Here is a 26,288-nt window from a genome sequence, read left to right as displayed (position 1 = left end):
TTTCTCTCACAAGGATGCCAGTCATTGGATTTAGGGCCCACCCTAAATTTAAAATGATCTCACCTGGAGATCCTTAATTACACCTGCAAAGATCCTGTTTACAAATAGGGTCACATTCACAGGTGCCAGGCGTTAGGGCTTGGACATGGCTTTTTCGGGGATGGGGGGATTGGCAGGTCACAACCCAATACAATTCAACCCAATTAACCACCTTTAAGAAGGTCCTCCCCCAGCTCAGGCTCTACATTTCCTTTCTATGCGATGTCTTCTGCAACAGCCCTGGCCCCCTGCCCTGTCCCCCCACTGTGCCCTCCTGCCACCCACACCGTGCTCCCGGTTGTTAAGTACTGTCAGACACCCCGAGCTTGGAGCCAAAGACCCGCCCGGCCCGTGTGCCGTGCACCCAGGCCTCCTCATAATACGATCCTTGTGAGGGTCCTTTGTCTCATTCTTTGTGGGCAGTAGAGGTCTCTGAATCCCGAAGGACAGTCTCCCCAGCCCAGGCTGCCTTGTGTGGTGGTGGCCGGGCCTGGGTGAGAACAGCAAGGATGCCCCCCCACCTCTCCCCTGTCCTGGCCTGCTCCCTGCAGTCATTTTCCTGAAGATGGAAAACAGGAGCCTCTGTGTCAGGCTTGGGTGAGGGGCCTTGAAGGGGACTCTCCCAGGAAACCTGGTGCCTGCAGGAAGAGGGAGAGAAATTACCCATAAGCCTCCTGTCACAGGAAGTCCCTTTCTCTCGCGGTTTGTGCAGCTCCAGGCAGGGCAGCCTCCAGGGTTCTCCTGGGACTGGCCCTCCCTCTTCACTGGTGTTGAGGGGTGGTGGTGCCTGTGGTCCTGACCGTCTCCACGGTCTCCTCCCTTCCAGGACGTGGAGGTCAGCCCCAAGGTGGAAGCAGTGGTGTCGCTCCTGAGCACCCCCAGGTTGAGCCTGAAGCTGGTACGACCCAAAGCCCTGCTGGACAACTGCTTCCGGGTCATGGAACTGCTCTACTGCTCTTGCTGTAAGGAGCTCTGAGTGGAGGGGGTTGGGGGCAGGACGCCGGGTTCCAAGCCCAGGTCGTGGAGCAGAGCCAGGACCCTCCCGAGCACGCCTTCCACTCCCCAGGGCTGTAGGTCATTTCTGAAAGCCAGGATGGGCCCTGGGGCCAAGAACAATGAGGCTTGGTCTGGAGACGAGGTAGGTGTTGACCACTCCTGTGGTCTTTTTTTTTTTTTTTTTTCCCCCTGCCTCCTGCAGGTAAACAAAGTTCCATCCTAAATTGGCAGGACTGTGAGGTGCCGAGCCCTCAGCCCCACAGCCCGGAGCCCTCATCGCAGTGTGTAGCTGCCCCGCTGTACCCTCTGCCCCAGCAGCCCCCCATCTCCCTGCCCCGCTCCCCAGGACCCAAGACTGGACCCCCGGCTCAGTGAGGCGGCTGAGGGCACAGGGCAGAGGCCTCCTGCCCCACCTGGCCTGTGTGGTGACCTGTGTGGGGCAGCTGGAGGTGCTCCCGCAGGAGTTTGGTGGAGTCTGAGACTTGTCTGGGGGGGGGGGGGGGGGAACCCCCAAGACAGTGTTTTTCCCTTGAGGGAGATTCTGTGCCTGAGAAGGGCTCAGCTTCCTGCATTCTGTACCTCACAGTCTCACCTGGAGCAGCCGGGGTCCAGAGCCCCCTGAAGGTGGACAGAGCTTGTCCCCTCCCTGCACCACCTGGGCTGCCTCGCTTGCCTGCAGGTGGTGCCCGGCGTGTCCTGAGGCCTGTAGAGGCAAGACTTGTGCCAGGTTGGGGGGTGGGCGGGCATGGGGAAGGGGCAGAGCCAGACACCACATCTTGCCACAGTGGATGCTCTTCCAGTCCCTCTTACATTTTCTATTAAACACTTGCTTGTTTTGTTTGGGTTTGGTTTAGTTTGCATCTGCAAAGGTGAACCCCAAGTGCAGGAGGCAGGAGAGGTAGGCTTGTCTGGTCCTGGGGCCTGGGTCTGGAGATTTGGATTTGGGATGGATGAAGCCTTAGCCTGGGGGCCTGGAAATGGTGTTTGAGGGAGGGAGTTTCTTACAGACCTGCCTGAGTCTCCATGAGACCGGTGGGGCAGAGGGTGTCAGGCTGATCCTTCTCAGTGTCTCCTGGCCACCCTCGCTGGCTTCATTGGGCTGTCCCAAGACAGCCACCTGCAGAGACAGAGTGGAGGTATTCAAAGGCATAGGTCCTGATACAGGACCTGGCCACTCCTGCCCCTCAGCCGGGATCTGGGATGGGAAAGGGCAGGGTGCCAGCGCTGCTGCGCAGGGGCAGGTGAACAGGGTGGAGGAAGCCAGGCGGAGGCAGGGGTGTTAATTACAGTACAACTTTATTAATACTGGAATCTTCACAGTGCATTTGTTACTTGTAGCAGTGACTATTTAAATCGAGGGGGGGGGGGGGGGGCAGGGAGGAGAGGATAATTTATCCAGAAACGGACAGAAAGAAAAGAAACAAAATGGTTCAGATGGGATGGGGGTGGGGTGGGGAGAGGTGGAGGGAAGAAAGGGTGAGTAGGAACCAAGAGGGGAGACTTGGGTGGGGAAATAAATTAAAAAAAGGAACAAGTTAACAACAGCACCAGAAAAGTTACTTCAGTCAAAAGACGCTTTTGAAAAGAATATTTCTCTGTACAAAATGAAAAAAAAATGAACGTAAAGAAGTCCCCCAAACCGAAGTTTGTGATGTGGGATGGCTGGCTCGGATCCCAAGGGGGTGGGCCTAAGAGGTGGTCACTAAATGGGAGAGAGGTGGTCAGGGGGATGGGGGAGTTATGTACAGCCCTGGGGTGGCTTGGAGGAGAGGGGGCACGAGTCTGGGAGGGTGGCTGTGCTATGCCCACCCCCTCCTTGGGCCTCCCAAGCCACCCCCCACCCCACCACTCCTTACCCTGCTCACATCACACATCCTGCATCTCACTCCCTCAGCCCACTTGGGTACACCCCTCCCTGGGGCTTCCCAAACTGGCCACCTGCTCTCCCGGCCTCTTCGGGCCCTCCCTTACCTGGACTCTGTCCAGGTGCCCACACTTGGGCTCTCGGGTTGGCCTGAGCATTCAGCGAGGCTGTTCTCAGACCTAGCGACTTACAGATACCATTCTCCGTCTCCCCTTCGGGAGCCTTGGGGGGCTCCATCCACTCGGGGGCATCCTTGGTTTCTCAGAGCTGCCTGGCTGCCTTGCTTGGACCCCAGTTCCCTGCAGAACTGCCAGGAGCTCCAGCCTGGCGCTGAGACTCAGACCCAACCCCATCCCACCCCGACCAGGAAAAGCCTGCTCTCCTGACTGGGAGGCCCCTGCCTTGTGGTCCCGCTGCCCTGTGAGCTTGGCTGCTCTCTCTGCTGGCCTGCGGGACAACAGGAAGCCCTCTGCTCGCCCCAGACGCACCTGCTTCTACCTGCTTAGAGCTGGCATGCCTCGGTACGTGGAGGGGAGGGCACCCCCACCCCGCACCTAGCGCGGACTGGATTTCAGGGTGGGGGGTACTGCACCGGGATGGCATCTCCTCTGGCAACAGAGAGTCAAAGCCAATCTCCCTGGACCGCCCCTGCTCCCATCTAAGCAGACGTACTAGAGGCCCCACCCTGGCCCTCTCCAACCTTATTTTGGCTTTGCTCCAGAATCTGGAGAAAAAAAAAACAGCTGCCCCCTGGCTTTGGGGAAGCCAATTAGGCCCTCCTTCTCCTGCCGTGGGCCCTCCAGGCCACTGCGAGGACCCCTGTCCCTCAGGCACTCTTGGACACCCTGTACCGTCCACCCTGTCCCCACACACAGTCCTTGTCCAGTCAGCTCTATTTTATTATATTCATAAAATAACCCCCCACACCCTGTGCAGTTCCAGCCCCTACCCCCACAGGTGGCCAAAACCATGACCAAAGTGCCACCAGAGTTAAAGTCTCAACATGCCCAGATGAGGACCATACATCTGACCCTCAGGCCTCTGGACTTCTTCCCTGCTGCCCTGCCCCTCAACCCTGGCTGTACCTCCCAGAGGAGGGCAAGCCAGGATGGGATCTACCTCGGGGTCCACAGCCTCTTCTGTGTGGGTTCCCAAGACTCAATTTGGGGCCTGTGGCCCTTGGGCCTCCTTCCTCCACAGCAGGCTGGGCCTCCCAACTTCAGTCTGCCCCCCAACTGCCACTCTGTGGAGCTTTTCAGTCAAATCTGACACCTTAGCCGATTGGGTGCCTGGCCCCTCCACAGACAGCCCACCTCCCTGATCGAGAGGAGCTTGGGACAGGTGCAGAGAAGGAAGGAGAGGGGCCTGGTGGAGGGCTGTGGGGGCCAGCATTCAGGAGAAGCCCCAGGCACCGCCAACTGAGGGGAGAAGTGGGGTCAGGTCAGCTAAGCTGTGGCACTTCGGGCCCAGGCCAGATGTGGAAAAGGCAGGGCCTGTGAAGAGGAAGAGGAGGGGCAGAGCAGGTGAGAAACGTATAAAACAGGCTCCACATCCAGTTCAAGGCCTGCAGGCTCGGAGCTGGCGAGCTCTGTTAAAGAAGTCACTTCCTGTTTAAATGTGGAAATCCAAGGTGAGTGTCTCTTTCCATCAAGTGGCTTTTCCTCGCATGACTTAAACGAAAAACCAAAAGCTTGCCTGGCTCTGCTCTTCCCTTGTTGTTGCCTTCGGTCTGAGTGGCCACTGTTCACCAGCCAGGCCACCTGCCTCTCGCGGGGCCAGAGGGCGGGAGGGCAGTGCCATCACAAGATGCGGGGTGCCGACCTGTCGTTGGTGACGGTCCTGCGGAGACGAACCCCGCGCCGGATGGCCACCAGCATGTCTTCGGCCGGGGGGTCGCCGGAGGCTGCCGGGGGCGGACTGGGCGTCTCCTCTGCGGGGGTGGCGGTCAGGGCTGTAGGGAAGGGGAACTGGCCCTCGCCCAGCGCGTGGGCGCCCGCCACCAGCTCCCCGAGCTTCTCCACCAGGCTGTGCCGGTTGGCGGCCAGCTGCTGCTGCTCGTCGTCGTCCGCCAGCCCGGGGTAGCTGGCTGCCTCTGGGGCAGGGCTGGCCCAGGCCGTGTTGGGCAGGCTCAGCCTCTTCGGTGAGGCCTTGGCCAGGTCTGGTGCCAGGGGCGAGGCGGCTTCGTCGCTGTAGAAGACGCACTCCTCGCTGCCCGCCCGTGTGGGCCCTGCGTAGCCAGGGGAGTCGGGCACTGTGGGCGTCTTCACGGGGACGATGGGCGGCCGGATGGGGATGGGGCCAGCGCTGGAGAGCGCGCGGCGCACGGCGGGCTTGGTCGAGGGCGTGCGGCGGATGGTGGCCACGCCGGGGGGAGCGCCAGAGGCGCTGGGCAGCCCCGCGGTGGAGGCCGGGCGCTTGGTCTGGATCAGGCGGCGGTAATTCTGGGCGATGTTGCTGTTGCGGGGGATGGTGGAGGACTTGTCGAACTCGGCCGGGCCCTCGCCATCTGCGTCCCCATTCACCGAGTAGCAGTCGTAGTCAGAGCCTGGGGGCACGGGATGCCGTGGGCTGGGGCCTGGGGCATGTGAAGGCCCGGTGCCCCAGCCCCAGCCCCGGGGCCTACCTTGGGAGGGGATGGTGTCCTCAGAGCAGGATGGCGTGGTGGTCTGCGTGCTGTAGCCACTGGAGTACTGCAGAGAGTCCCGGCTGCTCTTCTGGTGCTCCAGGCTCAGGCCGCGGGTCAGCACCATGGCCAGGTCACTGGCCGCCGGGGACACCTCCTCACCGTGCTGGGGGTGGTAAGACTGCGGGCTGAGGCCTGGCTCCCCGCTGCCCCCCTCGGCTCGGACTCCGGGTGGCTCCCACCAGGTGGATGGAGCTGGCCCTGAGACCACCTGCCGGGCCTCCTGGCACTGACCTGGGAGTGAACGGGGGCACTGGCTGGGCTGCCAGGGGAGCTGATGCCTACCTTGGCTGCGATGGTGGCAGGGGACATGCGTGGTCTTGGTGCCTCCTCTCCGCTGGGGCCCAGGGTGCCCCCGCTGGCCAGGCCTGGCTCTGTGTCCCGGGGGTGTTCCAGTCGGTCCTTCCTCCTCTGCAGGCTGGTGCCTGAGGGCTGCTCATGGGGACCTGCTTTGGCCCAGTCCTGCAGGGCATGGCAGATGGGTCAGGGGACCCTTGGCCCTCCTGTCCACGGCTGAGGGTCCTCTCACTACAGTTGAGATACAGGGTTTTCAGGCCCGTGTGGGGCCTCAGGCTCAAGATCACTGTCAAGGGCAGAGCATGGAGGGTGCCATGACCCCTGGTTCCTGCCAATCCCAGGGGTAGGATGGCATGACTCAGGAAGGAAAGATGTGAGGTGTTGGGAGTGGCTGCAGGTGTGCCCAGGCGGCTTTTCCTGCAGGGAGCAGGCACTCTGCTCCCCACTCTGGTAGGCCCCGGACCCTCCCTGAGTCCCACTGCAGGCAGGGAGCACTGACCGAGGTGGGGGAGCTGCACTCGCTAACAGACTGGCAGGTTTCCGAGGCCTCCGAGGACGCAGAGCTGGAGGACTTCTGCCATGCAGAGGAGAGCAGGTGGGCAGACGGGGCAGGGAGGCAAGGAGAGAAGATACCTGGTCACAGCACCGGCATGCAGCAGGACATTCGAGTTCAGCACCACACCCCGCCGCCCCTGCGAGCGTCTGCAGGCCGAGCGCACACTGTGGGCACTGACCAACCCCGTGGCCCAACCCAAGAACCATAGGTTTTGAGAATGAACGACAGGACTTGCGGCTGCTGACGGCCTGGATGTGGTGGGCAAGGGAAGGAGGGACACTAGGGAGGACAGCAGGGTTGACGGTGTCCCTGTTGTCTCAGAAGGGCAGGCGTGGGGAAGTAGGGAGTCTAGAGTTCCATCCTGCACATGCAGAGCTGAGCTGCCTGTTAGGTATCTACGGACAGGTACAATGTCGGCAACTGCATTTACAAGTCTGGAGTTTAGGGAGAAGTCAAGGTTGGAGTCACAAATCCAACAGCCTTGAGACAGAGGAAGATCACCTTGGCAGTGAGGACAGAGAAAAGGTTCAAGGACCTCAGGCGCACCCACATTTAGTGGCTGGCAAGAAGAGGAGGGTCCGGTGAAGGAGAGTAACAAGGAACTGCCAGAGAGGTGGTTAGAAAACCATAAGCAGACGATGTCACAGAACTCAGAAGGACCTGCCCGTGAGGAGGAAGGATGGTCAGCAGTGCTGAAGCTGCTGGGGGTCCATCAGAGGGCACAGAGGCATCGTGGACACCTCAAGGACTATTTCATAGACTGGGGGGGGGGCGCGCAAGTCCACTTTTGAGTGGACCGAGTGTACAGGGGAGACTGCTGCTTTGGCCGGCTGGGGGGAGTAGGTGCCATGGGAAACCCCCAACTGTAAAGAAAACACAAGAATGAAGGGGCGTCTGGGAGGCTCAGTTGGTTAAGTGTCTGACTTCGGTTCAGATCATGATCTTGTGGTTTGTGGGTTTGAGCCCCGTGTCAGGCTCTGTGCTAATAGTGCAGAGCCTGCTTGGGATTCTCTCTCCCTCTCTCAAAACAAATAAACTTAAAAAAAAAAAAAAAGAATGAAGATAAAAGCAGCCAGGGTGGGCACAGGACCACGAGGGCTCCTGGGGGCACATGTGGAGTGCAGCACAGTGGTTGGGAGACTGGACAAGGGGCCAGGTGGAGAGCTCACCCTGTGATGGGGTCCATTATTACGGTACCTCTGCCCTGTCAAATTCTCCAAATCATCCTTAATTTAGATACTGGGATATTTCAGTTTGTGATGAACCAAGGTCACCAAAACAAAAGGAAACAAAGCATCACAGGTGAGGATTCAGATGAAGCAAGCAACAAATTTGGATGTTTATCAATGTAATTGTTAAAGCAAAAACCAATGGAAAAAGCACTTGGAACAGTCAGTGGAAAAATTTAGGGCTAATTCATGAACAAACACTTAAACAGGGCTAGACGAGAGCTTCCTTATCTGATAAAGGGGATCTTCAAAAATATCAATACCTTTTCCTCCGAGGATGGGAAAAAGATAAGGATGCCCAGGATCGGGATGCCTGGGTGGCTAAGTCAGTTAAGCGTCCGACTCTTGATTTTAGGTCAGGTCACTATCTCAGTTTCGTGAGAAACTGTGATGGTGCAGAGACTGCTTGAGGTTCTCTCCCTCCCTCTCTCTTTGCCCCTCCCCTACTCGCAATACATCTCTCTCAAAATAAACAAACTTAAAAAAAAAAAAAAAAAAAGATGGCTACCATCACCATTTCTGTTCAACATTGGAAGTCCTAGCAGGCAGTAAGGCAAGAAAAAGCAGTAAAAAGCAAAAGGATTGGAAAGGAAGAAAACAGTGGTCATTATTTGTAAAAGACATGATTGTTTTTATAGGTAGAATATTCAAAAGAATCTATAATTATCAGACCTGATAAGTGATTTTAATATAACTTAATAAAATCAATTTACCAAAAAAAAAAAAAAATCAAGTTTCTAAATATCAGCAGCCAACAAAAAAAATCCGACAAAGCCAATATAATTTAAAACAGCATCAATAAACATCAACTACCCAAGAAAATCCAGTGAAAGATGTGCAAGATCTTTACATGCAAACTGCAAAACCTTACTGAGAAAAGGAAAAGCCAAAATAAATGGACAGATTTATGCAATCCCAGCCAAAACCCCAGGAGGTGTTGTTACTGTTTTTTTGATGGAAACTGAGAAGCTGGTATTAAGGAATATAAGGAATTACAAAGGCCAAGGTGATACTGAAGAATAACAAAGCTGGAAGACTTCTGTTACCAGATATCAAAAATGTTTATAAAGTTACAATAATGAAGACCAGTATGGTATTGTAAAAGAGCACAATTCAACCAGCAGAACAATATAAACTTCCTCGGGTGCCTGGGTGACTCAAGTTGGTTAAGTGTCCAACTTTGGCTCAGGTCATGATCTCAGTTTGTGAGTTCGAACCCCACATCAGGCTCGCTGCTGTCAGCACAGAGCCAGCTTCCGATCCTGTGTCCCTCCCCTCCCCCCTTTCAAAAATAAACATTAAAAAAAATTAAAAAAAAAAAAAAAAGAACACAAACTTCCAAAACAGCTACAGGTATACAGGTAACACTGCAGTGCAGGGGGGAAAAGATGGCCTTTTCAATCAATTGCTATTTAGATATCTGTATGGAAAAAAGGACCCCCATCTCATACGCCCCCCCCCCCCCCCCCCCCATCAATTCCTGATGAGTTGCAGATCTAAATGAAAAAGGCTTTCAGAGGAAAATATCTTTGTGACCTTAGAGTACACAAACATATCTCAAGATACAAAAAGCACTGGAAATTTTAAAAAATGAATACACTGGCCATCCATTAAAATTAACAGTTTTACAAAGATGTAAAAGATCTGTTTGCTGAAAACCATAGAAAGCTTATGAAGGAAATTGAAGAAGACACAAAGAAATGGAAAAACATTCCATGCTCAGGGATTGGAAGAATATTGTTAAAATGTCAATACTACCCAAAGCAATCTACACATTCAATGCAGCCCCAATCAAAATTGCACCAGCATTCTTCTTAAAGCTAGAACAAGCAATCCCAAAATTTGTATGGAACCATAAAAGACCCCGAATAGCCAAAATAATATTGAAGAAAATCAAAGCATCACAATCCCAGACTTTAGCCTCTACTACAAAGTTGTACTCATCAAGACAGTATGGTATTGGCACAAAAACGGACACACAGACCAATGGAATAGAATAGAGAACCCAGAATTGGACCCACAAATATATGGCCAACTAATCTTTGACAAAGCAGGAAAGAGTATCCAATGGAAAAAAGACAGTCTCTTTAGCAAATGGTGCTGGGAGAACTGGACACCCACATGCAGAAGGAAGAAACTAGACCACCTTCTTAAACCATACACACAAAAAAACTCAAAATGGATGAAAGACCTGAATGTGAGACAGGAAAACCATCAAAACCCTAAAGGAGAAACGAGGAAACAACCCCTTTGACCTCTGCTGCAGCAATTTCTTACTTGACACATCTCCAAAGGCAAGGGAATTAAAAGCAAAAATGAAGTATTGGGACCTCATCAAGATAAAAAGCTTCTGTACTGCAAAGGAAATAACAAAACTAAAAGGCAACCCACGGAATGGGAAAAGATATTTGCAAATGACATATCGGATAAAGGGCTAGTATCCAAAATCTATAAAGAAGTTACCAAATTCCACACCTGAAAAACAAATAATCCAGTGAAGAAATGGACAGAAAGCATGAACAGACACTTTTCTAAAGAAGGCATCCAGATGGCCAACAGACACATGAAACAATGCTCAACGTCACTCCTTATCAAGGAAATACAAATCAAAGCCACACTGAGATACCACCTCACGCCAGTCAGAGTGGCTAAAATGAACAACTCAGGAAACTATGGATGCTGGCAAGGATGTGGAGAAAGGGGAACCCTTCTGCACTGTTGGTAGGAATGCAAACGGGTGTAGATGTTCTGGAAAACAGTGTGGAGGTTCCTCAAAAAATTAAAAATAGATCTACCCTGTGGCCCAGCAATAGCACTGCTAGGAATTTGCCCAAGGGATACAGGAGTGCTGATGCATAGAGGCACATGTACCCCAATGTTTATAGCAGCACTTTCAACAATAGCCAAATGAAAAGAGCCTAAATGTCCATCAACTGATGAATGGATAAAGATGTGCTTTATACAGACAATGGAATACTACTTGGCAATGAGAAAGCATGAAATCTGGCCATTTGCAGCAGCGTGGATGGAACTGGAGCATATTATGCTAAGTGAAATAAGTCGGTCAGAGAAAAAACACATACCGTATGTTTTCACTCATATGTGGATCTGGAGAAACTTAACAGAAGACCATGAGGGAGGGGAAGGGGGAAAAAAAGTTGTAGAGAGGGAGGGAGGCAAACCATAAGAAACTCTTAAATACAGAGAACAAACTGAGAGTTGATGGGCGCTGGGGGAGAGGGGAAAGTGGGTGATGGACACTGAGGAGGACACTTACTGGGACGAGCACTGGGTGTTGTATGGAAACCAATTTGACAATAAATTATATTAAAAAAGATAAAATTAAGAATTTTAGATCATTAAAAGACCCAATTAAGAGTAAAGGCTCCGAGAAAACCCCAGATGAAGGAGTGGTGTTGTATCCATAATACATAAGGAGTTCTAGGATCAATAAGAAAAAAAAAAAAAACAACTTAGTAGAAAAATGGGCAAAAATCTGAATAGGTCCTTCGTAAAAGAGGACAGCCAAGTGGCCTTCAGAAGTAGGAAATGGTGTTCAATCTCATTCCTCATTAGGGAAGGACGAATTTCAAACACAGGCGCTACCACTATACACCCCCCAGAAGGGCTTAAATGAAAAAGATGCAAAATACCAAGGGCTGGTGAGGATGAAGAACAGCAATAAACCATTGCTATGGTATTCTTGCCAGAAATGTATGACCTCCATCTAATTATGTGAAGACACAGGACACACCCAAACTGAGAGACGTTCTATAAAATAGCTGACTGGTATTCTTCAAGAGCATCAAAGACCTGAAAGAAGAAGGGCTGTAGAGGTGTTACAGACTGGAGAAGCCCCAAAAGATACAACAATTAGATGCGACACAGGGTCCTGCGCTGGATCCTGGACTCCTGGACCAGAGAAGGGATCTGAGTGAGAAAACGGGCAACATTTGGAAAAAGACCATAGGTTAGTTAATAGTATTGTGCCAGTGTTCGTTCCTGGTTTGGTAGCTACATAACAGGTTAACATTAGGGGAGCTTGGGAGGAGCAGGTGGGAACTCTGTACTCTTTTTGCAACTTTTCTACAAGACTGAAATTATTTCAAAATAACAGTTTAGAAAAAAGCCTTAATGGAAAGGTTAAAAAGCTGTAACCTAGAGTTGAAAAGTAAATTGGAAGACAGACCTGACTAAATGATCCAGAACATCATACCTAGAGGCGGGGAGCAGGAAAATGTGATAACTGAGAGAACGATACACAGAAGGATAAATGAGAAGGTCCAGCAACACACTGAATTGGAATCTCAGAAGGAGGGAATAGAGAAATCATGGCTGAAAATTTCCAGAACACGTGAAAGACATGAATATGAAGATACAGGAATACAAACCCATCAAATGAGACTAAATAAAAACAAATCTGCAACTAAGCACAAACTGAAGAGCAAAGATCTTACAAGTGACCAGGGACGCAAAGGCGCAACAATCTGACTGATGGCAGACCTCTCAATCGACAATGGAAGCCAGGACACAGTGGAAAAATACCTTCCAAGTGGTGGAGAGACAATAACTGTCACATCAGAATTGTGTCCCTGGCAACACTTTCAAGAAAGACGACAAAAGGAAGCATGTTTACAGATTTAAAAAACCCCCGAGAATTTACCACTACAGATCTATTCTAAAAGAACTTCTAAAGGATGTGCTGTATACTTCAGAAAGAAGAAGAGTTAAGGTATAAGAACAAATGATGAACAAAGAAATGTGTAAACATATGGGTAAATCTAGACAAATACTGTATGCACAAAATAATAGTAAAGTTAAGAAAATAAATGTCATGTGGTGCCTGGCTGGCCTAGTTGGAGCGTGAGACTCTTGATCTCAGGGTTTTAAGTTTGAGCCCCACAATGGGTGTATAGATTACTTAAAAATAAAATCTTTAAAAAGGAAAAAGAAGGAGAAGGAGGAGGGGGAGGAGGAGGAGAAGAAAAATGTCATCTGTGAGTGTTATAAAAAAGTAGAGAGGGGCGCCTGGGTGGCTTGGTCGGTTAAGCGCCTGACTTCAGCTCAGGTCATGATCTCATGGTCCGTGAGTTCGAGCCCCGCGTCGGGCTCTGTGCTGACAGCTCAGAGCCTGGAGCCTGTTTCAGATTCTGTGTCTCCCTCTCTCTGCCCCTCCCCTGTTCATGCTCTGTCTCTCTCTGTCTCAAAAATAAATAAATGTTAAAAAAAAAAAAAAAAAAGTAGAGAATAATATATATTAGCTTATAAGTTGGGAGAACCCACTGGTGACTAAAGTTAAAATATGTATTGAAGTCTTTGAATTATTCAGGAGTTGGGGTTAAGAATGCATGGTAAAATTTCAAGATATCCTGTAAAAGAAATACAATATAACTTACAGTTTAGTAGAGGGAAACAAATGAGAGAAGGAAAAAAAGTAAAGGACAAGGGAAGAGACATAAGAGGCACAGAAAAAGTAGAATGTATAAAAAGACAGGAGTCCAAATATGTCAATAATCACAATAAAGAGAAGTAGACTAAAAATGCCAAATCAAAAGATAGAGATTGTCAGACTGGATAAAAGAGAATCTAGGCATCTGTTGTTTATAAGAGACTCATCTACAACATAAGGATATAGTGAGTTTAAAAGTAAAGAGATGGGAGGGGTGCCTCGGTGGCTCAGTCGGTTAAGCCTCCAACTCTTTTTTTTTTTTTTAATTTCTTTTAACATTTATTCCTTTTTGAGAAACAAAGACAGAGCATGAGTGGGGGAGGGGCAGAGAGAGAGGGAGACACAGAATCAGAAACAAGCTGCAGGCTCTGAGCTGTCAGCACAGAGCCCGATATGGGGCTTGAACCCATGAACTGCGAGATCGTGACCTGAGCTGAAATCGGACGCTCAACCAACTGAGCCACCCAGGTGCCCCAAGCCTCCAACTCTTGATTTCAACTTGGGTCCTGATCTCACAGTTCCTGGGATCCAGCCCCACAGGGGGCTCTGCACTGACAGCATGGAGCCTACTTGGGATTCTCTCTCTCCGTCTCTCTCTCTCTCTGCCCCTCCCTTGCTCTCTTTCTCTCTCTCTTGTGAAATAAACAAACATTAAAAAAATAAAACAGTTGGGAAATGGTAATATAAATCTTGAACAGGATAAAGCTGAGATAGCTGTAGTAATATCAAACGAAACAGGCTTTTAGAAAGCATTGTAAGGAACAGAGGATCGTCATGTTAGAAGATTGAATTCACTATGAAGACTTAATATTTTAAACTTGCCTGCACCTAATAAAACAGTCTCAAAATATGTACAGCAAACATGGATGGAACTATATGGGAGAAATTAACAAATCTAAAATTTTTCAGTTATAAATAGGTGAAGCTGATAGGAGTGAATGAGAAATAGGTAGAATTGGTCAGTGCAGACAACCTTAAATTACCTTGTGAAGGAAGCTAGGTGACTGGAGGATAACATGGAAGGAAGGGAGGGCTTTTAAGATGCGTGATACTAAGAGTGCCTGGGTGGTTCAGTCGGTTAAACGTCTGACTTCATTCAGCTCAGGTCATGATCTTGGGGTTCACGAGTTCGAGCCCTCCATCGGGCTCTGTGCTGACAGCTCAGAGCCTAGAGCCTGCTTTGGATTCTGTGCCTCCCTCTCTCTCTGCCCTTCCCCACTTGTACTCTGTCTCTCTCTCAAAAATAAATAAAACGTTAAAAAAATTTAGAATGCGTGATACTGGAGTTCTTTTGTGTACTGACGGGAATGAGCCCGCAGGAGAGAGAGACTGGAAGTATAATAGGGACATCTTTGAGCAAAAAAACCAGCAAAACATAAAATGCTCAGTCCAAATGGGGGCACTAGCCTTGATGGGGGAGGAATAGCAGACTGTATCCAAATGTAGTCACTCCTGATACCCTGAGGATAGCCCCCTGGGCAGGTGGCCTGACCTCCCTTTGTTTTCTACTGTGGCCCCTGTGTTTGCCCATCTCACTGAGGCTGTAAGGATCTGAGCCTTCATCTGAGGAGATTCGTGGACCAATCTCTGGGTTCAGAGTGAGTTGGCCCAAGTGTGCAGAAGCAGGAGGATGTCCTGGGGCTCCTGGGGATGCCTCCTAGGACCAGCCACCTTGTCACAATAAGCCTAATGCAGGGGGGGGAGGGTCACAAGTGATCAGAGCTGCTAAGCTGCCCCCTTGGGGTCCCATGGCTGGAAGAAGGCGGTAGGTAAGGAATCAGGAAATGAGGAGGTAGTGGGGCCACAAAGCCCCTTGCTGACATGGCTGTGGCAGATGCTGACTGCTCTAAGACCTTCCCCACCTCTCCTTAGCCAGGTTGGTCCCCAGTGAGGTGGTCCTGGGGACCTCCCGGCCAGTCTCAAGAGCTGTAGGCCCTGCAGACACCCTCTCACCTGGCTGGTGATGTCTGAAGGCATGGGTGAGGGGGGCTTGGAGTAGGTGGCATCCTGGGAGACGAAGCCAGAGTCGTGGGAGGAGACGCTGGAGAGTCGGGCGGTGGTGGCGGCTGGCTGTGCCAGGCTGCGGTAGCGACAGGTGGAACTGGGTGAGTATGTTTGGGCACCCCCAGGCCATGGGGCTCCGCCACCCTTGGCACTGCTACTGCTGCTGGGGGCACTGGGGGAGTGAGGGAAGGGGTACGGCAGCCAGACGGGGAGACAAAGGTGTGTGTGGAGGGGAGGGTGACAGACGAGGGTGGAGGAGAGAGGTGAGGGGCAAAGGAAGGAAAAGACAATGTCAGACTACAACTCCTTAGACCCAGGTGCCACAGAAGAGCTGGATTCTGGGACAGGGCAGGGCCTGGGCAGGGGATGGCACACCAGGGCTGGCCCAGTGCCTGCCCCCAGAGCACCCCAATGCTCCAGGGCGTGCCCAGGGCCGAGCAGTCTCTTTGCCTCCTACTCTGCCTTTAAGAACAGCAGACCTTGGGTTGGTGATGGAGAAACTGAGTCACTAAACATCAACCTCGTCCCAGTTGGGCTGGAACCTGACACAAGTCTGATCATTTCCGGACTGCCTCGTCAAAGTCTGGTATTTGCCATCCAATCCTAACTGGATGTCTAGCATGCGGTGACGGTCCGTGTGGATTCTGGAGCCACCATTGTCCTCACTCCCTTCGCCCCCTGGAGGGTGTCCAGCCCTCTGCAGCTCATATCCCCTGTGCAACCATTTCACTCTCGGGTAATGTTCCTGGCAGTTGAAGGCTGCCTTCTTTCTGAGCCTGACCCTGAAGCTCCTCAGCTCGTACCCTTGGTCATGGGTGTCCTCTGCAATCAACCCTCCCTGCTGTGACGGCCACCCGCCTGGGGTCCAGCAAACCCAGACCCTCCTCCCTATACAGGAGCTGCCGATAGCTGTGCTTGGCTTACTTCTCATGCCCAGGTGCTCAGCCAGAGGTGATTCTGGGGAAAGGGAGCCTGGCGCAGAGGGGCCTCCCCTCACCAATAAGTCACTGTGTGCTCACTGCCCTCACACCTGCAGAACCTTGCATCTTAAATGTCTCCTCCAAGTCCTGCCCTGGGGACAGCCCTGGAGGCATCCCTGATCCTGAGCCTGCATGGTGACTGAGTGAGACTTCAGGGGCCAGCACGGGCACAGGTTGCATCCAGGAAGCAGCCAGGTTAGAGTGTCCCTTACCTTGTGGCCTCAGCACACCTTGCCAGAAGACTCTGTGCCCCTCCCTGGTCTTAGGTTCTTATTACTATCCTCCCACCCCCACTGACTCTGCTGGGCCGGGCAGAGCCTAGTAGTGAAATTATGGGACTCTGTGCCTCAGTTTCCCCTTCTGTGAAATGGAGACAACACCACACCTGATACGGTGGTGTTAGGATTCAATGAAGAAAATGCACAAAGCGTTTAGCATGGCAACTGGCACATAGTTATTGCTCTGTAAACGAAACTGCTCCTGCCCCCTGCTTCCTGCTAGCACATGCCTGTACTGGCAGCAGTCTCGAGATACGGGTCCATTTGTCCTCTACGCTCACAAATTCCTTGGTGACGCAGTCGGGTGAATTCTGAGGCCCTGAAGCGATTTCTGATTTGCTGAGAGCTTACCCATTCCCTCTTGGGGTGTCCCTGCCCCTCTGTTCCCGTCAGTCCCGCACTGACCTGCACATGCTGGACTTGCGAGAGCCGGAGCCGCTGGGCGATGATGGGGGGGTCTGGTACGACCAGCTATAGTCAGAGCCCTTCAGGTCTTTGATCACCTGGACAGGGACATGGATGCAGGTCACTGGAGGCAGCCCAGCCCGTTTTCTGGAGGACCCCCAGAGGTCTGGTAGCCCCTACCCCCCCCGCCCCCCCGTCCTCCCTATTGAGAGCCAAGCCCCAGCAGGAGACCTGAAAGCAGGGACTGAAAGCAGGGGAGTCTGAAAGCAGGACTGCCAGATGGCGGAGTGGGGGGGACATCAAGGGAGACTGCCCTCTCTGCTTCCCAGGGATGCTGTCCCCAGAACTCACTGGCAGAGGAGCCAAGAGAGTGACCATGAGGGACACCATGGGGTTTAAGTCCTGGCTCTGCCGTGCCCCTTGGGCAAGTTCCTGGAACCTCACTGAGCCTGTTTCCTCCCGTGAGGTGCCCCCAATGGTTCTTGTCTTACAGCGCATCGGGGTGATTCAACGAGACGGCCGGGGAAAGTGGCGGGCACACAGCGCCCAGTGAGCAACACCACAGGCCTGTCAGATGGGACTGATCCTGGTGCAGGGGGAGTGCTGTGGGGAGCTGAGCAGGGTGGCCCGCATGGGCAGGTGTGCCTGTTTGTGTGCCTGGGAAGGTACTGGGTCCTGGGTGTGGACGGAGGTAGGAGTCACCAGGTCTGGCCTGCTCAGGTGGAGCCTGTGGGCAGACACAGGGCCAGGCCCCACGGGACTTCCACCCGTCTGCTCTCAGACTGAAGCCTCCGCTGGGTCCTGGGCACACCATCCCTCTCCTGAACAGGTGCTCCCGGTTGTCCCACCATGCATGGTGGGACCTGTCTGGTTCTCTGTCCCCTTTTTTCCTCTACTGTCTCCAACTAATGGCAGGCCATCCCCTCCCCTGCCCCCCAGTCCCATGGCTGGCCGAACCTGCTCACTGGCGGGCGGCAGCTTGTGGGGCTCCGCAGTCAGCACCACCAGGTCGTCGATGATGCCCTGCAGGTGGGTGATCTCTCCCAGCATGGTCAGCTCGCCATTCTGAGGAAGCAGCGGGTCAGACCCTCTGGCCCTGCCCCTGCCCCCCACCCTGGAGGAATGAGCCTCCTCTGGCCTTTCCTCTCTCATCCAGTGCTGCTTGGGTCTGAGGCAGCCTGGGCCTGGACACCCAGGGGTTGGTGTGACCATATGTCCAGACCAAATTAGTGCAACACGAGCTACGAGCTGTGTCTTTGGGCTACGAGCATGTGGCTCTGAGGGTACCCAGCCAGGCATCACTGAGAACTGGCTTTTCTCAGGGGTCAAGTGGTCCACCACAGGCATGGCCCAACCTGCGGGGGCCTCCGAGTCACCCCTAAGGACTCCCACCAATGGCTCCCACATCTTGCTTCTTGGGATTTCCTGAGATTCCTGGAAACTCTTCAGCTAGCCCCATTGTGGGGATGCTCAAACACCTCTCTGAGGGACCCACCACCACAGGCTGCAGGAAAGTGATGAAGGTACAGAAACGGCCGCGCTCCTCGATCAGGGCCCGGCGCACCGCCTGCTTCTCTGTCTCCTCCAGCAGCAGGTACATGTCGTTGACGTCCTGCAGGGCACTGTCCAGCTGGGGCTGCAGATCTCCTTTCCCTGGAGGGGTTGGGAGGAGAGGCCGCGCTGGGGACGCCGGCCCGGCTCGCTGTGTGCATGGCTCAGGCCCCATGGTGGTGTCCCCGGCGTGGGGCTGGGCCCTGCCACGGGGGCCAGGGGACCAGGGAGGGCAGCCGGGACTCTAGGGCTTGTGCAGGGGTAGGTCCCAGAGCAGGCAGAGTGGACAGACACGGACACAGCAAAGACACCAAAGCTGCAAAGCCACCCAGGACCTGGAGCGGGCAGAGCTCAGGTGAGCCCAGCGGAGGCCTCCACAGCTGAGACTTCCAACCCCTTGGTTGGACAGCCTCACTGCCCTTGGGCCGGCACCACCTCACCTCACCTCACCGGGAGAGGGTGGAAGCAGGACAAAGTAGAGCCCGGGGACTCAGCTGTAGGCCAGGCCACTGAAGGGTGTGGGGGGAGGGGGGTGGGGTAGGGGTGGGGGGGTAAGGAGAGCTAGGGGCTGGGCCCTGGGGGAAGGGAAGGGGGTCATTTCAGTATGGGCTCCCACTCAGCTCAGGGAGCGATGCACAAGGACAACAACGGCAATACAAAGAAGCAGCGAGAAAGACAGAGAGAGGCAAGAGGATGATGTAGAGATGGTGAGTCAGGAAGTGAGAAGGCAACAGGTGACCGGGCGGGCCTGGGGGAAGTGGGGCAGCCAGGGCCTGTGCCCCCCACCCTGCCCGGCCCAACCCCTCTTGGCCTGGCAGACTGACCCAGCAGTGGCCTGGGACTCATCCCTGGCCAGGGGCCCCCAGGGCCCCAGGGGGACTATGCCCCAGGCCCCTCCCTCGATGGACCGACCGCTTTCCTCGCTCCTCCTTGGCCTGGAGAGACTCCTTCCAATGGCCCTGAGCTGGGGGAGACAGACAAATGGGACAAGGACGGGAGGAGCGGCTGGAGGGAGGGACATTTGACTTACCAAGTAGCTCTACAGGAAGGATGTGGGAGGAGGAGAGGAGGAGAGACAGAGAAAGAAAGAATGTGTGAAAGACAGCCGGATGGATAGAGCCGCTCCTGGGGCAGGGGTATGGGGTGCCTGGGCCTATTGGGCCTCCTGCTGCCTCCCTGAAAGGGGAAGGCCTGGTGGACCAGGTCTGGGGTGCAGGGAGGCTCCCTCGGTCCCACCCAGCAGGTTGGAGGATCCTGTGTCCAGGATAGGGCCCCTCCGGCCAGTATGACTCCCTGGGGTACTCCATAGGGTATGGGGGTATACCAAGCGGGGCCCCCCGCGGGGCTATGCTTCCATGGGCAGCCGTGGGCTCTACCTTTGCGCGCTTTCTTCTGCAGCTTCAGCGTGTCTGAAGACTTCTTCTTGATCTCGTGCCGGGCTCGTTTGTATTCTGTGCAGGGGATGAGAAAGGAATGCTGTCATGTGGGGCTCCGCACGATGGGGACAGGAGGCCCCAGCCCCAGCCCCGGGCCCACCTTTCGCGTGGTCCTTGTCCAGCTGGTTGGCTGACTTCTTCCAGTCCTCGATGCGCTCCTGCAGCGGGTTGATGAGGCTCTCCAGCAGCGCGCTGTGGGTGGGGTGTGAGGGTCAGGGCCACCAGGGGACGGTCTCACTGCGTACCCACTCCCGCCCACCCGCGGCGCCCACTCACTTGGTGAATTGCCGCAGCTTGGTCTCGATGCTGCGGTGGCGCATGCACATGCGCGTGAGCGCTGAGCCAATGTCCCGTGTGGCCCCTGGCGAGGCAAGCGGGCAGCGTGGGAAGGGGCCCGCCGGGTCTTCTGCAGTCCCAGCCTCGGCCACGAGGTGGCGCGCCGGCCCACGAAGGCCGCGCTCGCAACCCGCGCCCCGCCCCCAGCACCAATCGGTCCCGCGATGGATGGATCCGTGCGGGGGGGGGGGGGGGGAATTTGAGCGGTCCTCAGTATTTGCCGCGACTCTCCTCTCTGCGGGACCAAGGCCCTGCCCGTCCCGGCGGTGCCCGCCTGCTGCAGCTGCGGGTGTTCTGGTGGTCAGGCCAGCGCTAGAGGCTGTGCAAAGGGCCTGCCCAAATCCCCTCCAGCCCTCCCGGAATCTCCTCCAGGTGCCAGAGGCAGGCGTGAGAGTGCAAGGGCCCGCGCGACCTTATTTCTCACCACCTGAAAGTGAGAACTACTTGAACTAGAAGGCAGAAGAGACGCCAAAGCCAACGGGGAGTGCTTGCCTGCCCCCGTGTGCTCTAAGACAGGCAGATGAGGGGGTGAGACGCCATAATCAGACTCACTGTTACAGAAGGCTGGACAACTGTGGTCGAGCTGGCGGCCCATAGCAAGAACAGAAGCCCCCCTGCCCGCCCCCGTGTCATCCCTGTCACCGTTCTCCCACTCTTGCTTGTATGCCGCTAGTGATAAGAGGCTCACTCTCTACACAACCAGCCCATTTCATTAGGGAACGGAATTTAAGGTCCCACCTCTGGGCTGGGTGTCCTCTCCCTCACTCATCCTCCACTCAGCCTTTCCCAACCTGGGGCAAACCCAACCTCCAGCCACACCCCCTCCCCACCTCGGGTGTTGGTGGCCATGTCGGCCACTTTCTGAAAGGCATCCAAGAAGGCCACAGCAGCCAGCACAGTGGTCCTGGGGAGACAGAGAGTGGGATGTTCTGTGGGTGAGGTGTCCTCTCCGCTGCCCATCCCCTCCCCAGCTGGGGCACCCTCGGCAGCCTCACCTCAGCTGGGAATGCAGCTTGGTGGCCTTGGAGTTGAAGTCTTCCCAGATGGGATAGGAGCTCTGCCGGGGAGATGGGAGAGGAAATCAGACACCATGGATAGGCTCCCCACACGCCTCCATCCAGACTCTTGGCAGTTTCTGAAGAGAGTGGCCCCCGCCCCATGGAGAGGGAGGCCGCTGGCCCCTCTGGGATGACAGAAGACCAAGGTCAGAGCCATGGGACATGAGGAAGGCCTGGCCCTGGGAACAGGTGTTTTTGGTCATTCCTCCCTCCCTGTCAGGAAGTCTGGCCTAATGTCTACAGCGGCCACCGTTTTGGCCCACATCCTCCCTCAGGGGAGACGGAAACAGAAATGGCAGGTCCTGTACCCTCTGGGCTCCCCTGGGTTCTGGCAGGGATTCTGGGCTAAGCAGCATGAGGGGCACTGTGTCCCTCTGGACACAGGTGACGTAGTCCACATGACACAAGGGCAGGGCTCAGGCATGCCAGGTCTCAACTGGGGGCCCCCACCCTGTTCTCCGGAAGCTGCTACCGGCCAGGCCACCCATCCATCCCAGGCTAGCAGCAGTGATTCCCAGGTCCAGGGAGGCTGTGACTGCTGCAGGGCCCAGCCAGCCCGCCCGGGACAGCCAGGCCCCAGGCTGAATGGGGCCTTGTGTGGCCAACAGAGCCACCTTTCTCCACCCCCGGCTCCCCTCCCCTCCTGGGGACACAGTGTGGCCTTTATCCCAGCCTGGCCCAAAGCTCTGAGTTGGGAGGGGGTTTCCCAGTAGGGAGGCTGGACTCTTGGCGACCAAGTTGTCCAGTCTGATCAAGGGGCTTTTCTGGCTAATGGGCCTTCCCATGGCTGTCGGGTCCTGGAGAAACCTCAGCCGTGGCCTGATGGCCTTGTGGAGGTCCTGATGCTTGAAGGGGAGCCCAAGGCCAGCAAAGCACCAGCCCCCAAGGGCCTCTAACCCTCCTTTCCATGTAGGATGAGGTGCTGGGGAAATAAGGAAGGCAGAGACCCCAACCCTCAAGGCTTCAGAAGGAGGCTCTGCCAGACTGGAACCCAGGGGCAGGTTCGAGATAGCTTCTCTAGCTGAGGACAGCCTGCAGGGGTGGAAAGGAAACACAGCAGCTTCTGACAACCTTAGAAATTCCCTCCCTGCCCAGCCCAGCCCCGCCAGTGCCCAGGGAAAGCAAATATTTGAGAAGTTCACACAGGCTGGAGAGGAACGTGGGTGCAGTTCAGGGTAAAGGAGCCCGGTAGGTTGCCCCTGGAAATCCCAAGGAGCTGACCCTCCCCTTGGCACCCTCAGGAGTCTTCTGAGGGGTGGCAGCCTCACACCACCTCGGCACTCCAGCCCCGAAGCCCTGCTAAGACCTCCAGGGAGAGGAGACAATGCTGAGGGGACAGGGATCCAGAAACAGTCGTCCTGACCTCCAGGAAACCTTCTCAGCTCCTCAGCAGCCTTGGAGCACAAGGGACTGGGAGAAGCTGGGGACAGACAAGTTCCTACCCCATTCAAGTCCTTAGGCTGGGGCCCGTCACTCCAGCCTCCAGCCGGTCAGGCTCACTGCATCCCAGACCGTCACACCCGCAGCTCTCCCAGTGCAGCGGGGACAAGACAGGACTTGGGGGAGGCCGGGCCCAGCTCCTCCTCAGCAGAGGGACCTGAGCACCTTGGTCTCTGAGGACCGAAGCAGCCAGTGTCCCTGGGGAGAGTCCTCAGTCTTCACCTGGGCCCCTGCCCTCACCTTGGCTGTGCCGTGGCTGTCGGGCTCTAAGACTCTGGGTCACTACCACTAGTGACAGCGACTGCCACTGCTCGTCAAGTGGCTGTGGTAGGCCGCGCACCCCGCGAAGACCTTTTCATTGTGTGGTCGCGTCGGATCGGGTATTTCACAGGGCAGTCCTGTGAAATAAATCCGGCTGTCGCCCCCACTCTATCGTTCAGGAAGCTGAGACTCAGAAAGATGAACTGACTTGCTAAAAGCCACCAAGTGGGAGGGGCAAGATCTCATCCCACGTCTGACGAGTCACTCCACCGACTTCCAGGGGTACAGAGAGATGAACATCCGGGCAGCAAGGGTGGGAGGCGATGGGAACTGCAGGGACGGGAGAAACGCCCTTTCTGTCCCCAGTGCAGTGGGCTGTGCTGGAGGGGAGAGGTCACATGCTCACCACTGGAGGTGCTCAAGTGGACCGGACAAGACTGACGCAGAGGCCGCAGGACTCCCGGCCCTCGGAGACTCTGTCTCTGACCTGGTGGTGGTTTTAGTCCCGACACGGGCTGTCTGGGTGAGCGACCCATGCTGTGATCCCTGAGAGAGGGCTTTTTGGGTGACCCCGGGCTAGGGCCCCTCTCTGAGCCTCAGTTTCCTCACCTGTCAAATCGGGGGCGGGGAACCGCACCAGGGGTCAGTGTGGAGACTCACGGAGGCAGGGAAAAGGAAACGCACAGCACAGCGCCCAGTATACAGTAAGCGCTCAGTTAATGCTGGCTAAAAAACAGGGGATGCATGACCCCTGCCTCTCTGAAAGAAGCCCCTCCCACCCAGCGGGGCTGACGTCCAGGACACACTCCCCACTCTTGAGAGGACAGGCCTAGTTTATGGCCCCATTTTCTGGATGGGTCAGTGCTGAGTGGAGGCCACCTTCACTCATGTGGAAGGTGTTTCACCCGCCCGGTCCTGCCATCTTGGGCAAGTCCCTGCCCCTCTCTGGGCTTTGGTGGGCGGCATGGCATCCAAGAGGCATCAGAGTGGTTAAATGAGGCACAGAAGGCAGGGGAAGCTCCCGAGGGCCCCTCTCCAACCCTCAGCTGTGCCCTCCTCCCGGCCCTCAGGCTCCAGGTGCAGCTTGAGGAGGCTTCACTCCCCGCTATGCTGCCACCCCCAGCCAGAGCATGCGCTTACAAGGGGCTGTCCTGGGGCTCGTGGACATGCTGTGGACAGGCCTCGGGGGCAAGTTCAATCTCCTCAAGTCAGCCGCCTTCCTCTATGGAAGCCCCTGCTGCTTCTGTGGCTCAGATCACCGAGGGAAATGGCCAGAAATTGTACCCCCCACCCCCTCCCGCCCCATGCAATCCAGGGGATGGACCTCCAGGTGACCCAGTCCCCTGCTCTGTCCCTGGCCTGAACACATGCACGTGTCATAGGTGAGTATCAGTACTTGACATCACCCCAGGTGAAACCTTTCCCAGTTCGCCTCCACAAGTCAGAGAATCCTGCCTGCAATCTGCTGTAGTCTGATCCCAAAGTCCCTTGCAAATTGCCTGGAAAGGGAGGGAGAGTCCTGCCCCTCTTCTCTGAGCAGAGAAGCTGCTGCTCTCTGCAGTGTTACGGGGAGGCTGCCAGCGGGAGGAGGGTGTGGGAAGGTCCCATTCTCTGCCAGCCCTGGGAGTAGCTGGGGGGAGGGTGGTCCGGGCTGCCTGGTCCCAGGAAGGGATCCCAGTGCCAGGCCTGTGACGTCCACAGCACAGGAGGGCCTGCCGAGGGCAGCGAGGCCAGAACTTCTGAGGGCTGGCAGAGGGGCTCACGGGTAGAGTTGCAAAGGATGGAGGTCTCAGGGGAGCACCCTATGGTGGGGGGTGGGGGACGCCTATATGCTGCCAGCCCTGTAGTCCAAGGTGAGGATGGCCTCAGGCCTCTTCTGAGGGCTGGGGCTGCTCCCCTGGCAGCACTGGGAGCCTCTGGTGGAAGGGCCCGCCTGGGCACCGTGGGGCTAGCTGCACCCGTGTGTGGTATGGCCTCCTGGGCCTGTGAGGTCACCGTGGGATTCTGTTGTGTACTTGGGAGTGTGCGATAGGCTTCAAAGGTGGGGGCTCTCAGGTGGGGGCTCTGAGGAGTTCACGTGAAGAGCCCAGTGCTCTCCCCCGCCCCACAATCCTGCCTCAGAGGAGAAGCGTACTAGCGTTGTTCCTCTACCCGCCCCTTCCCCCCCCTCCCCCGCGGCCTCCCACCGCCATCCTGTCACTGGAGCTCGAACCCCTCTCTGCCTAGTCAGTCTGGGCCAGGCCTGCTAAACCCTGGCCTCTCTGGGCAAAGGATCTCTCTTGCTCCGCGGATCAACAGAGGGGTGAGGTCAGGGAGAGTCGGACAGTCTCCTTAATGACCTTGAGCCATTCCCAGGCCTCAGTTTCCCCACCTAGCGAGCTAATGGTGGGCCAAGAGTTGGTGGCTGGCTCCTGTCTGGTATTGGCCAATCAAAGGCTGGGGGGTGGGGACCGGTGCTGAAGGTCTGGGATGGTAGTAGGCTCCCCCTTGGGGTTGCTCCAGAAACCCGAACCCTCTTCCTTTTTCCCCCCCCAAGGTGAGGACAGAGGCCTAGGGATGCAGAGACAGTCAGCTTGGAGACCTTGGAGTCCTGCAGCTTCCTAGGGCCTGTTGCAGGAGATCTGGGGGTTGGGGGTGGGGGTGTGGGGGGGTGGTGGCAGTCACAGGGTCGAGAGCGGAGACCGAGGCCGGCGGAGAAGGAGTTAATGGTTCTCCGCTTTATTATTTTTCCCTGCTTTGGCGGTGACAGCATTGTCTGGGCTCCAGGGCCGTCGGGGCGGGTGTGGGCGTGGGGGTGGGGGTGCTGGGGAGAGTGCACAGTGGTGGTAGGGGGCGGAGGCCGGCGAGACCCCGGACCCATTAAATTTAAGGCCTTAGGGTCGACCCCGGAGCGAAAGCCCATTCATGATTTGGGGGTTGGGGGCGCAGAGAGCCCGCGTGTGCGCAGGCTCCGGTTGGGACCCCACGGGGGCGCTACGACCCGGGCGACCTCGGGTACAGACCAGGGGCGCCGCACGGACACCCTGACACACAAACACCCACACCCCTTCAGACGGGCGCCCCGAGACCCAGGCGCACAGCAGACGCAGGCCGGACACGTTCAGACAAGGACACACACACATCGCGGCGCGATGCCCGAATGCCCGCCGTCACTCGTCCCCAGAGGGGACCCACATCCGCACCCGCGCGCCCGCGGGGCGGCCAGCTCCGCCGTACCCCGTTACCTTCATGTCGTTGACGATGGCCTGAAAGAGCCCGCCCAGGGCGCCGCACTCCTTCTCCGCCGTCTCCATGCTCGGGCCGGGCCGGGCGGCAGCGGCGACGGCGGGCGCGGGCAGGGGAGCAGGGCGCCGGCAGCCAAGGGAGCCGGGCGCGGCGGGCGCTCGCTCCGAGGCCGGGCCGGGCCTCCGCCTCCGGGCGGCGCTC

At 55.8% G+C, this 26,288-nt stretch overlaps 2 protein-coding genes across 6 annotated transcripts in view; one reads left to right on the top strand and one right to left on the bottom strand.

Moving 5' to 3' along the window:
* The window catches only part of IL34 (interleukin 34), a 44,136-nt gene extending 42,263 nt beyond the window's left edge, over positions 1 to 1,873 (top strand). For both annotated transcript variants that reach the window (XM_049622601.1, XM_049622599.1), the window contains exons 6-7: positions 866 to 1,001; positions 1,238 to 1,873. In XM_049622601.1, the coding sequence (XP_049478558.1) occupies positions 866 to 1,001; positions 1,238 to 1,410 (309 nt within the window). In that variant the 3' untranslated portion in view covers positions 1,411 to 1,873. The remainder of the gene's footprint in view (positions 1 to 865; positions 1,002 to 1,237) is intronic.
* Positions 1,874 to 3,629: 1,756 nt separating this feature from the next.
* Positions 3,630 to 26,288, bottom strand: part of MTSS2 (MTSS I-BAR domain containing 2) — a 24,430-nt gene continuing 1,771 nt past the window's right edge. The window contains exons 1-14 of one of the 4 annotated variants that reach the window (XM_049622593.1): positions 26,087 to 26,247; positions 21,099 to 21,160; positions 20,934 to 21,007; positions 20,044 to 20,128; positions 19,868 to 19,959; positions 19,708 to 19,782; positions 18,276 to 18,433; positions 17,738 to 17,845; positions 16,781 to 16,878; positions 15,067 to 15,289; positions 6,379 to 6,453; positions 5,868 to 6,044; positions 5,523 to 5,688; positions 3,630 to 5,444 (exon numbers count right to left, since the gene is read on the bottom strand). In XM_049622593.1, coding sequence (XP_049478550.1) covers positions 4,699 to 5,444; positions 5,523 to 5,688; positions 5,868 to 6,044; positions 6,379 to 6,453; positions 15,067 to 15,289; positions 16,781 to 16,878; positions 17,738 to 17,845; positions 18,276 to 18,433; positions 19,708 to 19,782; positions 19,868 to 19,959; positions 20,044 to 20,128; positions 20,934 to 21,007; positions 21,099 to 21,160; positions 26,087 to 26,155 — 2,208 coding nt within the window. In that variant the 5' untranslated portion in view covers positions 26,156 to 26,247 and the 3' untranslated portion in view covers positions 3,630 to 4,698. Of the gene's footprint in view, positions 5,445 to 5,522; positions 5,689 to 5,867; positions 6,045 to 6,378; positions 6,454 to 15,066; positions 15,290 to 16,780; positions 16,879 to 17,737; positions 17,846 to 18,275; positions 18,434 to 19,707; positions 19,783 to 19,867; positions 19,960 to 20,043; positions 20,129 to 20,933; positions 21,008 to 21,098; positions 21,161 to 26,086; positions 26,248 to 26,288 lie in introns of those variants that run through there. The other 3 variants (XM_049622594.1, XM_049622591.1, XM_049622592.1) reach the window with 3 other exon arrangements.

Source organism: Panthera uncia, assembly GCF_023721935.1.
Source record: "Panthera uncia isolate 11264 chromosome E2 unlocalized genomic scaffold, Puncia_PCG_1.0 HiC_scaffold_20, whole genome shotgun sequence".
Taxonomy (NCBI): Eukaryota; Metazoa; Chordata; class Mammalia; order Carnivora; family Felidae; genus Panthera; species Panthera uncia.
Note: the sequence above shows the minus strand (reverse complement) of the source record. Positions and strands in the feature narration are given on the sequence as shown.